The sequence below is a fragment of the Raphanus sativus genome, chromosome 9, assembly GCF_000801105.2.
Source record: "Raphanus sativus cultivar WK10039 chromosome 9, ASM80110v3, whole genome shotgun sequence".
Classification (NCBI taxonomy): Eukaryota; Viridiplantae; Streptophyta; class Magnoliopsida; order Brassicales; family Brassicaceae; genus Raphanus; species Raphanus sativus.
In genome coordinates this window covers 19535631-19549969 of record NC_079519.1, presented here as the reverse complement: position 1 = coordinate 19549969, position 14339 = coordinate 19535631, and the positions used below count along the sequence as shown (strand labels likewise).

The 14339-nt window shown below is 39.1% G+C and overlaps 2 protein-coding genes and 1 pseudogene across 2 annotated transcripts; 2 read left to right on the top strand and 1 right to left on the bottom strand.

Annotated features, from left to right (window-relative positions):
• Positions 1 to 307: 307 nt before the first annotated feature.
• On the top strand, positions 308 to 1981 carry LOC108831535 (nucleoside diphosphate kinase III, chloroplastic/mitochondrial). Its single transcript, XM_056993412.1, is given in 8 exon segments — positions 308 to 476; positions 717 to 845; positions 970 to 1007; positions 1088 to 1138; positions 1214 to 1369; positions 1456 to 1491; positions 1494 to 1570; positions 1669 to 1981. Coding segments are annotated over 6 exon segments (477 nt in total). The 5' UTR covers positions 308 to 476; positions 717 to 845; positions 970 to 974; the 3' UTR covers positions 1793 to 1981.
• Positions 1982 to 2897: 916 nt separating this feature from the next.
• On the bottom strand, positions 2898 to 3574 carry LOC108831534 (ankyrin repeat-containing protein BDA1-like; annotated as a pseudogene).
• A 6086-nt stretch (positions 3575 to 9660) lies between these two features.
• LOC130499568 (uncharacterized) lies at positions 9661 to 13499 on the top strand. Its single transcript, XM_056993754.1, has 7 exons — positions 9661 to 10514; positions 10857 to 11168; positions 11391 to 11515; positions 11599 to 11791; positions 11868 to 12283; positions 12352 to 12445; positions 12792 to 13499. The coding sequence occupies exons 1-7, from the start codon at positions 9666 to 9668 to the stop codon at positions 13497 to 13499; spliced, it is 2697 nt and encodes an 898-aa protein (XP_056849734.1). The 5' UTR covers positions 9661 to 9665.
• Positions 13500 to 14339: the final 840 nt, after the last annotated feature.

Here is a 14339-nt window from a genome sequence, read left to right as displayed (position 1 = left end):
GCTTCTCTAAAGATATATAGAAGGGAATCGTGGCACTGTGTTGCCAGTTAACACACAGAAAGAGCTTTTAACAATAGAGAGTTTTTTACGTCCGAAAAAGGAGAAGCAAAGCATTTAGGGGTTAAGGGCTTAGATGGTTCAGAATCTGTCTTAGATCTCTGAACGAGTAATACTAGCAAACAAGTCGAGGTTTGTCTTGAGATTATTTGATTTATTGCTTTTAAAAAGAGCATGTATGGGTTTTTAAAAGAATAAATATAATTGTAATTCTTGGAATTGAATAACCTGGACTAGTGTGTTCTACATCCCATAACTTGCATATCTTACCTTAACACACTTCAGGGTTCTTCTATTCATCCCTCCCACTAAAATCTAGAAAGAGAAAGATGAGCTCTCAAATCTGCAGATCTGCTTCCAGAGCAGCTAGGTCTCTTCTTTCCTCGGCTAAGAATGCTCGTTGCCTCGTTTGTTCTCCGGTTAGTTTAATCTGCTCTCTCTCTCTCTCTCTCTGTCTTATCTCTGTTTGATTTAAAGATTCATTTCGTGTTAGTAAAATCTCTCTCTATACATGTGCCATGAAACGGCACTTTGGATCTCTCTGTTCTTAGATTTACTTGATCGATTGACTGATTAGTTGGAGTAAAGAGAATGATGCTCTGTTAGGCTACATTGAACAATCTAGATATCTAAATAATGTTTATTAATTTTCTCCGAAGGACGAGCAATTGGTGCAGCAGCATAGGGAAAGATCCCTCTCTATGCATCTAAATTTGGAAGATCATCGAGTTCTGGTGCTGCTTCAAAGAGTTGGATAACTGGACTCTTAGCTCTTCCTGCTGCTGCAGGTTTACCCACATTATCTGATTATCATCATGCAGCCAAATCTGAATCAGAAACTTTCACCACTTTATTAGTCAGTTCGCTGTGAAAGCATTTGACATATGCTGTCTTTTATTGTTTCTGTAATAGCCTACATGGTTCAAGATCAGGAGGTTCTTGCTGCTGAGGTAATAATAAATCATATCCTTTTTTCTCTGTTTCATTTCATTGTCTTTTATATCTTCTTGATCCCTTATGTTCAAATCAGATGGAACGTACATTCATAGCTATCAAGCCTGATGGAGTGCAACGTGGACTGGTAAGTTTGGTCTTCTCATTTCTATAGTTATTTTCTTATTCATAACTGTGCTAATCTTAATCTCATGAACAACAGATATCAGAGATTGTCTCTCGGTTCGAACGCAAGGGATTCAAGCTTGTTGGTATCAAGGTCGTTGTTCCTTCCAAAGATTTCGCACAGAAGCATTACCATGTTCTCATGGAAAGACCTTTCTTCAATGGCTTAGCTCTGGTCCTGTTATTTGCCATGGTAATAAGACAGACCCTTTCTCCTCAGCTTTTGGTACTTGATAACAAATTGTATCAATTAACATAACTCTTTCTCGTTCGTTATAGGTTTGGGAAGGAGAAGGTGTGATCAGATACGGACGTAAAAACTGATTGGAGCCACCGATCCTCAGAAATCTGAGCCTGGGACTATCCGTGGAGATCTTGCAGTTGTTGTTGGGAGGTAATGTCCTGTCCTGTCCTTTTTTACTTTTTAAAAAAATTCGTATAAGGACATTATCAAGATTTGGTAACTGAAAATGTGGAATTACTGTACATCAGGAACATAATCCATGGAAGTGATGGACCAGAGACTGCAAAAGACGAGATCAACCTGTGGTTTAAGCCTCAAGAACTCGTCTCTTACACTAATAACGCTGAAAAGTGGATCTATGGCGACAACTAGTTCCGTCCATTCTCTTGTGCCTTTTCTTTTTCTTTACCCAAGCCAATCAATACAAACACATCTCCGGTGAACTCTGTAATCAGAGCAGAAGTAATATAATACATTATATGGGATGATTTGAGTTTTGAAGTTTTTCTTTTGTTGGACCTAAGTAAGCACTGAATAGTGAATACAAATATGAGTTTTAGATTTTGAATATCTTACAAAAATGTAACTCTTCTAAATTGAAATATATAAACATGGTTAATAAGTTGGATAACAACATTGATAAATAAAACCATAACACCTCCAATACAAGAAGTAACCTAACAACACTTAACACAAATCCCAATAAATCGTAAAAGATAGCCAGGATACACTGGATCAGATATGCTGAAGCAGCTCACCTGGGAAGTCGAGTCGACTCGGTACCGGCTACGTTTATCAACAATGAATGTCATGAAAGTAGCAAACAGCGTGGTTCCAATAATCAATGGGAATGCCAAGATAAAGACGCCCCTTGATTTAGATTCGAATATGCTGTTTGGAGTCGAGAATATAGTTAGGTTATGTTGCAGTTACTATCAGTATAGCCACCACAAGTATTGCATCGCCGGCGGTCGCTACTGCTTACAGACCTCTCCCTAGACCCTAGTCAAGCTGAAGTTGCTCATCCCCCAAGAGATTGTTCCGCTTTTCAATAAACGACAAGATTTTTGCTCAAGTATCCAGCAAGAGTTGTTGGGGAACGGCAGAGAAGTCTTTCTTTAACACTCTGGAGAAGTTTGGTTTAGTGGAAGGAATAAGGAGATTGGTGTGTTTGGAGTATGTCCATTGCAGTTTTACCATCCAAGTTCTTGGCTTTTACTTTTAACAGTTCTACGCAGCAACTTCATTACCTGCAAAAATCGGGTATGCTGCACATAATTCTAGGATGAATAATCCTAAGTTGATAAAAGAAAATATGAGACATAAATATATACTAAGATTCCATAAACTTTGCAAGAAGTAAACAAAATAAAGCAACTAGCAAATTCCCAGATGTTATAGTTAAGAAGCAGCTCCCAAGAAAGTACTAGAGCATAATAATAAAGGTAACCGAAATGTTCGGACAAAAATTTTGGGGAAAAGGGAGAAACTAAACAATAAGATAAATATTTACCTATTTGATGCAGCAATATGGAAAACTGTGTTACCATTTTCATCTTTCCAGTCCAAGATTTCCTCTTTGTTTACTCTCTTGACCCACCCCAATACAACCTTAAACACCATAAGCTGGTGGTTCTTCACAGCAATGTGCCCAGCTGTCTCACTCAACAACTCTGCATCACCTGTCCGAGCCACATGATGCAAATGAGTAGTCCTTCCTCTTCCCTTGATGCTGACTAAGCTTCTTTCAATTGCCACAAACCCTCCCACCCTTTGAATGTGGTTGTTTTGCAGAGCCAAATGAAACCTGACACGCTTAGCTTAGTTGCATGGGACGGCTTAAGGGTCAATAACTCTATGGCAAAATGAGTTTGCCCATCTTCAGCTGCAATGGTGTAGTGACGTCTCACAAAAGGGATTTTTTGTCAAAGTGGCATAGAATGTCTTGATCTTCTGCTATCAACTTGTAGAGTCTTTCTATATCTCCATCTTGAGCAGCCTTCTTCAATTTCTCGTAGATATTTTCATCTTGAGTGCTCGTATTTGACCTCTCATTCAGATTTGCATCTTTAGCTACCATCTTAGATACACTGTTGACATCCACAAAAATTAGCATAACTCAACTAGTAACCCCGTCTTTAGCTCCCTCCAAAGACTTTCAACATTGTTTCTTGCAACACATGTTGAAGTAGAAAACACAGTCTCCAATCAACTACCTTATATATAAAAGACTTTAGTTATTCTAATTTTAGACCACACATTTTCCAAATGCTAACTAGATGGATTGATGGCGTTTTCAAATGAGTCTGAAACCCATCATGGTGGTTGGAAGTTGAAACCCATCATTAAGGCTATTGTTACTTTAGTGTCAAACCTTGTACGTAACACAGTACTATTGCCACCACATGATTGTATAACTAGAAACCAAATGCATATATTGAGGCCAAAAATGATAATAATGAAAAGCTTTAATACTGATAAACGATACCAAAAAAAAAGACATAATGCATGATCGAAAGTACGGCCAGAGTTTGTGTCCATACCAAACACCTACAAATGAACAGTCCTATGGTAGCTACTCTACCTCAACTGTCCGTTGATAAAACTAAAAAGATATACCAATCCACCTCAACTGACAGCGTGATCTTTCAGTCCATACCTTATATTTCATATGAATGAACAGAGCTTCCATCAGAGAATGCAATAGCAAACGACCCCATATTAAGTTGAGTTTGTAATGTATCATCATCAGAATAAGAATAACAAATATATTAATTTCAAAATTTTTTTTTTTTTTTGCTAAACTGAATTTCAAAAGTTACAGACTATAAATCCTCAATGGACATGTGATCTTAAGTTCATACCTAGAGCTGTAGTAATGAGCAGAGGTCTTGAAACCATACATTGATGGGACTGCAAAGATAAATGAAAGTGCAGATAAGATAAGATCTTTTTTTTTGACAAAAAAAAAAAAAACGATGAACATTTTTAACTTCCATGAAAATGGAGATAAGAACTTAGCATAGGGAGAGGTAGAGCCAACAAAACAATCAAAATGGTTGGCAACAATAATACTGGAGAACTTTGTCACAGTACTAATTGCAGAAATTCTAAAACAGACCCTTTTTGATAATCAAATTATTTGTTCATTGTCATTTCTTATGAATAACTATAAGTTTTTTCACTACAACGATGTTCTTTCTACCTACTCGTGTTATAGAAACGGATCCATGGGAAGGCAGTTCCCTTGAATAATACCGACATTTCATTAAACATTATACATAATCACAAATAATGGCACTTTATCAAGATAACCTTTGTCTGGATCTTCTTCTATAACTTGCAGAGTCTTTCTATATACAATATGAAGATACATAAAGACTCTACAAGTTGATAGCAGAAGAGCAAAACATTCTAGGTCGTTTTGATACTGAACTTCCACCGAATTTTTCATCTGTTGACAATCAACATAATTTTATAGTGATCCAGGTTTCTGATACCTCTACAGTTTTTTTTTCTTTCTTTTCGTGCTTTGACTCCTGCAACACATGCTTAAGTAGAAGGCACAAAGTCTCAAACCAACTACCTTGCATGTGAAAAACTTTCATTACTCCTAATCTTAATTTTGAAGTCCGTACGACCATCTCTTTCTGTCAACAATATTGTTACCTAGGTGAATTATTAATGGCGTTTCAAAAAGAGTGATGGAGATATCGCAAATTTAATTTAGTTAGGTTTAAAATCACGATGATGGAAACCCATTAATCTATTCACTCTGATGTCAAATCTTGTAAGTACATCACAATTGCCACAAAAAGACATTACAACTAGGAAACCTATACTACAAAGAAAACTAAGAAAGGCCAACAGGAACTTGAGTTTAAAAGTATACAATTATTCAAAAGGAAATAAGGAATGTTAAGCTTCAAACCATAATCATAATATATCCCACTCTATTGTGAGATCTTAAGTTCATACCTGGAACAACAAATATCTGGAATTCATACCTGGGATGGCAATGATAAATGCAAATGGAGATAAGAAACTTGACACAGAGAGAAGCAACTAACAAAACGATGAACTGGGTAATGGTGAGCCAAGATAAAAAAAAAAACCATACTCACGCAAATTTTTAACGCATTACCTTTTTGCCGGTAAAAAAAATCACAACCAAAAAAAAAATTCAATTATAGAATGAGCCAACTACTTACTGTTACAAGCTGCTAGCTTTGTCAATGGTCATTACTTGTGCCTATTAGCTTTTTGGGCACGAATATACATAACAGAAAAGATCAGTTCACTGGGACAATTATATTTAGGACATTTCATTGAACGCGATACTTTGCATGGAACCATATCATAAAAACCTGCTGAGCTTGGTTGCAAATGTCTCCCGTCATATAATTAATCGCCTCGCATGGCCTGCATAAGGCTTAAAATCACGATGACTGGTCTTGGAATTAGGACTTCACAACAAACAAAAGAGGAGCAATGTCACTTCAGTATTAATTATTATCAGTTGAATTCATCGTAATAGTTATTATCAGTTCGCATCCGCCGCCGACCAGTCGAGTTGACTTAGTTATCTCTGGCTTCACTCTCCGCCAGCCTTTCCTTTGGTCTCACTGCGGCAGTCGAGTTCCCCGTGAATCGGCAACCATTTCATGTCACGACTCAAAACTAGTTCAGGTTTTGTTTCATTGATTCTTGAATCAGTCGACTGGGGTTCTTGTCTCTTTTCAATCTCCCTTGATTCAAGAACTTCTGTACTTTTTTTTGGGTGTAGTATTAGGATTTAGTTAGTAGAACAAGTTGCAGATGGCGACTGAACAACCTATTACTACAGAGACTGTTTCTCTCACCGAGAAGAAAATGGACTTGTGTTTCAATGTTTTCTTTCTTACTCATACAGATGTGTCCAAGTTAAGAAGATGTTTTCTTTCTTTCTTTACTTACTCATTCTTATTTTTCTTGTTGAGCATAGATTCTATTATCAAGATGTCACAGACTCACAGAGCAATACCAATGTGAATAAAGGCAGGAAGCATAACTTTACGTTCTTTTGCTCTTATCCTTTTGTAATGAATTTTTGATGTCTCTTTGATTTTTTATTGACCATTTTATTTGAGGCAGAATAAGAAGGAGAGCTTTAATGGTACGGTACTGCCAAAAAGAGTAAAGTGAAAGCACAGCGTCATATGGACTCACGGTCTGGTGTTAGACAGGTTAGTTTTGTTGCTGTGTTCTTGGTCAATTTGTTGCTGTCATCGTACCTTCTTTGTCCTACCATTTGGATACCTTTTTAATTCCTTTGTAGTTTAGTTCTGAATCAGAACTTCCGATGTATATCATAATTTCAGGGTGCATTCATATCAGCCTCCTAAATGCTGAGTTATATGTCTTTTTGTCGCGTCCTGAAGAGTAGTATAGCTCTGTTAGTCTATTGTTGTTGTGACAATGAAATGGTAGATGGCCATATCTAAGACTGCATGAGGATTTAGACGCCCGGGTCTTCAACAATACATATCCTCAACCGGGGCTTCTAGCTCAGTTGGTAAAGGGTTCACAGTTGTGAGTTCCGCCATCTGGGTTCGAATCCCGGCAACTGGGGAATTAACATTTCGGCATCGACAGGAATAGAGGACCGACATGTGGCAACACGTGACTAGTCTGGACCACTTCTGTAGAGCCAGAATACCTCTGTATAATTAAAAAAAACAATACATATCCTCATCGTTGTTTGTTGCAAAATGGATCATCTTTCGAACCTTTTCCACTTATTCAACCCTTTATCTTTTGTGCAGGTTTATTACCCTACCAGCTCAGTATAGATCTACACAATGAGGATTTGTGGCAAAGGTAAAATCATTCGTATTTATTGATCTGTTACTTTGCATTGGATCACCTCCATGGGATTGGGTTTTTGTCAGTAAGCGTGAACTTAAAGAGAGTGTATTTTACATCTGATCTTTAACGAACAGACCCAAATGCGCTTGGAAACTGATCCAATATGAGTACCTATATAAGCATGTATAACTTATTTGCACTAGATTTTGATTGACAATTTCTTTTATTAATAAGTCCCAGCCCTAGGACCAACCCAACGTTCGGCTTTATTCAAGTCATATTCTCTTGCATGGTCGGCATTGACATTGACTCCTTTGGGAATTACTTTAGAATATAGTGGAGTCTTAGACTCTTCTTTGCATCGACAAGTGGAAAGCGACCCACACATCTTGGAGTCTTGGACTCTTCTTTGCTTCTTTTGTTTCCGTAAGATCTTCTTTACTCATCCACTATACCTGTTTATTAAATATATTCAGACAGAAAGAGAGGCTTTGATGTGGGTAAATAGTGTTCTATAAAACTATAATTCAATTCTACTGGTTATCCAATCTTACGTATGTCAATTTTTATATATTATATACAGTATAACCTCTTTAAATTAATAATCTATAAATTAATATATACTAAAAATTTCTATAAAATAATATAATTTTATAGTTCCAAATTGAATTTTTGATTTAATTAATATCTCGATAAATTAATAAAAAATTATAATTTTGGTGTAATCTAAACATTATTAATTTATAAAGGTTTCACTGTATATTAAAATTGATACACACATTTGTTTCTCATAAGTAGTGTAACTATTAAAAATTTTGTTGTTAGTAACAACTGACTTTAAAATTTAGAAGTTTGATTATGGATCTGTCTCGAGATTTTTTGCCTATCATTATTAAAAAAAGGGAGAATTACCAATTGTGACTCAAAACTTGGAGTCAAACCCAAAAGAATACCCCAACTTGGGTCAAATGCAAAAGTAACCTAAAAGGCTATTGAAATTACAACTATCTCCTTGTGAGCAAACAAAAAAACGGATTTATTTTTACGTTTCTACCCCTCGCAAGTCGTCTGTAAACAGACGACTTAAGTAAAGTCGTCTGTACAGTTATTCTTAAACATAATTTAAAAATTTTGTAAAAAATATTTTGATAAGTGAAAAATTGGAATTATGTAATTAACATATGTCTTAAGAGATATAAATTAATATATAACAAATTTCAATTGTTTTCAGCCCAGTTGAGTGAAAGTAGTGAGTCGTGATATTCTTTAGTTTATGTTTCATCAACATATGTTGTAGTATTGTATGTGTTCTTAGGGTTAGATTTTGGAAATCATTAAAACCGTTTTTGAAATTTTTTAAAATTACCTAAGCGTGTTCATTTTTGTGTATAGTAAACACTATTGAAGTATAATTTGATTTTATAACGTGGTTAGTAAGTTAATTTAGTCATTTTAGTTTAGGGGTTCATTTTAGGGTCTAGGACGACTTAATATTTAGTCTTCTGTGCCCAGACGACTAAATATTAGATCGTCTGATGTACATTATCAACTAGAACAAGTCGTCTAAACCGGACCAAACCTTAAAGTTTACCAATGTACTTTTAAAGCTAACCGGATCATTTACCCAATATATAAGGTGATTTTTTTTTTTTCATTTTCCGCGAAATTCAGAAACCCTAACAGTTCTCTCTCACCGGCGATATCAAAGGCGATTCGAATTCCCACTATTTTCGAACAACCATCGTTCTCAACGTCGGCTATCTATCTCACTTCATTCTCACCGTTGTCGCCGCAGCTTCTTCTAACCCTAGCGCCGCCGATTCCTCTAAACCCTAGCGCCCCCGCTTCCACTATTTTCGAACAAACCGTCGCCCTCGCCACCGTGCTCACCAACGTTCTCACCGCCGCTTCCTCTAAACACTAGCTAGCACCGCCGCTTCTTCTAAACCCTAGCGCCGCCGCTTCTTCTCTGTAAACCGTAGGGCCGTTTCTCTGTAAACCCTAACGCCGGTAAGTCATCAAACTCGAGGAAAAGATGAACATAAAACGTTGTCTCTTTCAATTTACTCATTCTCACCGTTTTACGTTTATTTTTTCAGATCTATAACCACAATGACGAGTACTCCAAATCCTTCTGCGACTAATCAGGTCCGCTTGAAATTTTTCTAATGGAAGACTTGTAAGTAAGTCGTCTGGAAAGTCTTCCAACTGGACGACTTAGTAGACGACTTAAATATAAGTCGTCCATTTGGAAGACTTTCCAGACGACTTAAATATAAGTCGTCAACTAAATCGTCCAGTTGGACGACTTTCCAGATGACTTATATTAAAGGCGTGATTGATTTAGCTTGTGTTCTGACTTCTATTGTTGTCTTTGATTATTTTGCAGACAAAAAGGATGGATATTCCAAAACTCCCCCGTAGGTTATACACTTTAGGGGAAGAGCCAGAAGCCCACAATAGCATTTCGTATCATACGGATAACAAGAAGTTGCATACTGCTCTTAGGGAAGCTCTCACTGATGCTGAATTTGAAGAGCTCAAGGAGTCGAGATTGGGAGTTTTCATCAAGTTCAAGGAGCAGGGATTTGGTTGGGCTTCAAGGCTGGTTCACTACTTGCTCAGTTTAAAGCTGGACATTAAGAAGAAGTACGAGATGTGGTGTCTCGTTGGTCCAGAACCTGCGAGGTTTTCACTGTTAGAGTTTGAAAACATCACTGGTCTAAACTGCGAGTACATCGAGGACCTTGAGACACCAGAATGTGAAGTTACCCCAAAGATGGTTTCTTTCTGGGGGATGATGGGAGTTCATCTGGAAGCTGGGCCAACTACTGATCAGATAATAGCAGCACTGAAGAGATGCGGGGATTGGTCCAAGGAAGATCGCAAGCGACTCGCGTACCTTTCCATCTTCACTGGATTCATTGAAGGGAGAAAGTTTTCAACCGCTACACGAGCTACTCTGGCAAGGCTAGTGATGGATTTAGAACGGTTTGAGAATTATCCATGGGGGAGAGTCGCGTTTAAGGTGCTGATGGACTCTTTGTGGAACAAAGATATTACTGGCTGTTACACCGTGGATGGGTTTATACAAGTTCTTCAGGTCTGGGCGTACACAGCTATTCCGGGATTGGGTGCTAGTATTGGTAGTCCCAGAGAAAACAGTTCGCTTCCACCGCCTCCACCGATTCTGGCTTACGATGGCAGCAGAGGCCGCAGACTCATGAAAGCTGCTATCTTGAGTCAGGTACCTTTCCATCTTCACTTAATTAAGTCGTCTGAAAGGTCTTCCAGCTGGACGACTTAGTAGACGACTTATTATAAGTCGTCTAGAAGGTCTTCCAGCTGGACGACTTAGTAGACGACTTATAATAAGTCGTCTGGAATGTCTTCCAGTTGGACGACTTAGTAGACGACTTATTATAAGTCGTCTGGAAGGTCGTCCAGCTGGACGACTTAGCAGACGACTTATAATAAGTCGTCTGGAAGGTCGTCCAGCTGGACGACTTAGTAGATGACTTATAATTAAGTCGTCTATTTAGTATTTTGTTTCAAATATCTAACTCGATTCTTCTTCTATTTACTGCAGACCCGCGTGATCAACTTTGTTGAGAAGGACATTAGTGAAATGTGGCCAAAATGGGACTCTGAGGTTGAGGACGTGCCCGCGGAGAACATCATTAAAGTCATGTATGATCGGAGACCGTGGAAGTGGACCATGGATTGCTGGGAAGTCACTGGTACAAAAACTAAGTTTGTGACTCCATCGAAAAGAGCCAAAGAGATGGTTGTGGTGGAGGTGGAGGAGGAGGAGGAAGACAATCAGAGACCTCGGAAGAAAGCTCGTAAAGAGGCTCCTAAAGAGGCTCGTAAAGAGGCTCCTAAAGAGGCTAGAGAAGAGGCTAGAGAAGAGGCTAGAGAAGAGGCTAGCGAAGAGGCTAGAGAAGAGGCTAGAGAAGAGGCTAGTTGGGTGACCAGAGAGGAGTTGGAAAATATGTTCAAGGACTTAAGAAGTGGCTTAGGTGACATGATGAAAGATGGGTTTAAGAAGTGCATCAGGGAGATTAAGAAGTTGTCCGATAGATTGGAAGCTGTGGAGAAGAAGGTTGGTGTCACCAATCAGGCCCCTCAAGCCAAAGAAACCGGGGTTAGTAACAAACAGCCTACCCCTCAAGCCAAAGAAACCGGGGTTAGTAACAAACAGCCTACCCCTACTCCTCAAACCCAGCCTACTCCTCAAAAGGATCAGCCTACACTTCAAACCAATCATCCTACTCCTCAAACCAGACAGCGTACTCCTCAAAAGGCAAAGCCTACTCCTCAAGCCAAAGAAACCGGGGTAGTAACAAACAGCCTACCCCTCAAGCCAAAGAAACCGGGGTTAGTAACAAACAGCCTACCCCTACTCCTCAAACCCAGCCTACTCCTCAAAAGGCAAAGCCTACTCCTCAAAAGGCAAAGCCTACTCCTCAAAAGAAACAGCCTTCTCCTCAAACGAAACAGCCTTCTCCTCTGCCCAAAGAGGTTATTATCAACTAGTCGTCCATACAACTTTTATTTAAGTCGTCCAGGGTTAACTTGTGTGCAACTTTTATTGCAGAGATTGTTGCCGGAGGATACAGCAGATGAGGCGATCTCGGTATATAAGATCTTGCCGGAGGATAAAGCAGATGGTGTCACCTCCAAAGAGATTGTTCCTCTCACTTCCACTGACCAACCGAGCTTCGCTTCCAACGATCAACAACCGAGCTTCGCTTCCAACGATCAACAACCGAGCTTTGCTTCCACCGATCCAAGCGTTCCAGTTTCAGAACCGAGCCTGGTTGTATTGGACAAAACAGCTCCCACTGCTTCTGTGCGTGCAAGGAGTGAACGAACGAAGAAACCTGCTCCCACGCAGATATCTCCTTATACGGCAGAGAGAAAGAAACTCCTTAGAGTGGGAAAGTATAATCCATTTCCCTCACTAAACAGCCGTAAGTTGAAGGAGCTCGCTGATTGGTTGAAAACTGATCCGTAAGTGATTGCTTTACCCATAATAGCTTGATTTAGTCTACCAAAACTGATTGCTTTTTTGTTTGCAGTGATTATTACACTAAGCTTGAGGACAAACCACGTACATCACCAACTTGGTGGTATCATAAACTCCGGACACCCAAAGCATGGCTGGAAGACGTAGTAAGTCTTCTGCTTATCTTTAAGTCGTCTGGTAACTTGTCTTTGTATAGATTTGTAAATATATAAGTCGTCTGGAAGGTTTTCCAGCTGGACGACTTACAAATAAGTCGTCTGGAAGGTTTTCCAGCTGGACGACTTACAAATAAGTCGTCTGGTAGGTTTTCCAGCTGGACGACTTACAAATAAGTCGTCTGGAAGGTTTTCCAGCTGGACGACTTACAAATAAGTCGTCTGGAAGGTTTTCCAGCTGGACGACTTACAAATAAGTCGTCTGGTAGGTTTTCCAGCTGGACGACTTACAAATAAGTCGTCTGGGAGGTTCTAACTTGTATTATTTTATATGCAGCATATGGATGCTTGGATGAATGTGCTGAGGCAGAGGTATCAGGAGAATCCACAAGCTTTCCGGAGCGAGCGAATGTGCTTCCTGGATCACAACTTTTCCCATTCTTGGAGAGACCAGTATCTGTTCTTCAAAGCATCGGCACCTGATCACAAAGGTTTAGGAAGAATGCTACCTAGTGGGGCGGCGTTGTTTTATGACGGATCAATGCCTTCATTTTGCCAATCAAACAAGAAGTGGGGGGAGGACATTGATGATATCTATGCGCCAGTGAACTTGAACAACAAACATTGGGTTGCTATCTGGATATCGATCCCTAAGAGGCACATAGTCGTCTGGGACAGCATACCTTCATCTAGCGTACCAGAAGCATGGGATGAGATAATGGAGCCTTTTCTCGAGATGGTCCCTTATATGCTTGCTGAGTGCGCAGCCACCGAGGAAGAACGGGTCAAATACGGGTTGGAGCGATACACATATGAGAGACTGCTGAAAGATGTACCCACGGCCAACAATGGTGATTGTGGCGTGTACACTCTAAAGTACATTGAATGTCATGCTCTTGGGGTCCCCTTTAGCGCTAAAGACTTTGCTAGGTCCAATGCGAAGACTATGAGGGATAATATGGCTGTGGTTATATGGACGGAGCTTGTTGATCAGCATTTGAAAGATAATGAGGATGGTGGTATGTTCGTGGGCATGTATGATTAGATACACAAATCTAACTTGTATAGATTTTCTAACTTGTGTATGGCTTTGAACATGTCGTTGTATTTGTATTTGTATATTTGTGTATTAAAAATTGAACTTGTGTATGATTTATGACTTGTGTATGATTTATTTGTGTATTTGAACTTGTGTATGATTTATTGTGTATGATTTATTTGTGTATGATTTATTTGTGTATTTGAACTTGTCGACTAACAAATAAGTCGTCTGGAAGGTTTTCCAGCTGGACGACTTACAAATAAGTCGTCTGGAAGGTTTTCCAGCTGGACGACTTACAAATAAGTCGTCTGGAAGGTTTCCAGCTGGACGACTTACAAATAAGTCGTCTGGAAGGTTTGGACGACTTACAAGTAAGGTAGTCTAAAAATAGTAGAAGGTAGTCTAAAAATAAAATACACTGGACGACTTCGTTAAAGGTCTTCTAAAAAAAATACACTCGAAGGGATAGTAGAAGGTAGTCTAAAAATAAAATACACTTGAAGGGATAGTAGAAGGTAGACGAAACACTGGACGACTTAAAAATAAGTCGTCTGGACGACTTAACAATAAGTCGTCTGGACGGGTAATCAAGACTGGACGACTTAAATTTAGGTCGTCTGGACAACTAGTCAACTGGTTGTGTACATTGTGGTTTCGTATGGCCAGTTTCCTTGCAGTTTGAGCATCTCCGTGCCCTGTGTTTCTTCCTGGGTTTGTGTCCTCTCATCCTAGATAGCTCCAACCAAGATTGCCATCTTGATTTCTTCTGTCTCCCCGGACCACGCTTTACGTTTGGAGGAAAGCATTCTCGTTCCTCAATATGTTGTGACACGATAGGATATA

Excerpts from the sequence above, each read along its gene's own strand:
- LOC130499568 (XM_056993754.1), top strand. The coding sequence starts at position 9,666 with ATGGATATTCCAAAACTCCCCCGTAGGTTATACACTTTAGGGGAAGAG. Across the intron at positions 10,515-10,856 it reads AAGCTGCTATCTTGAGTCAG|ACCCGCGTGATCAACTTTGT; the intron begins GTACCTTTCCAT and ends TATTTACTGCAG. Across the intron at positions 12,446-12,791 it reads AAGCATGGCTGGAAGACGTA|CATATGGATGCTTGGATGAA; the intron begins GTAAGTCTTCTG and ends TTTTATATGCAG.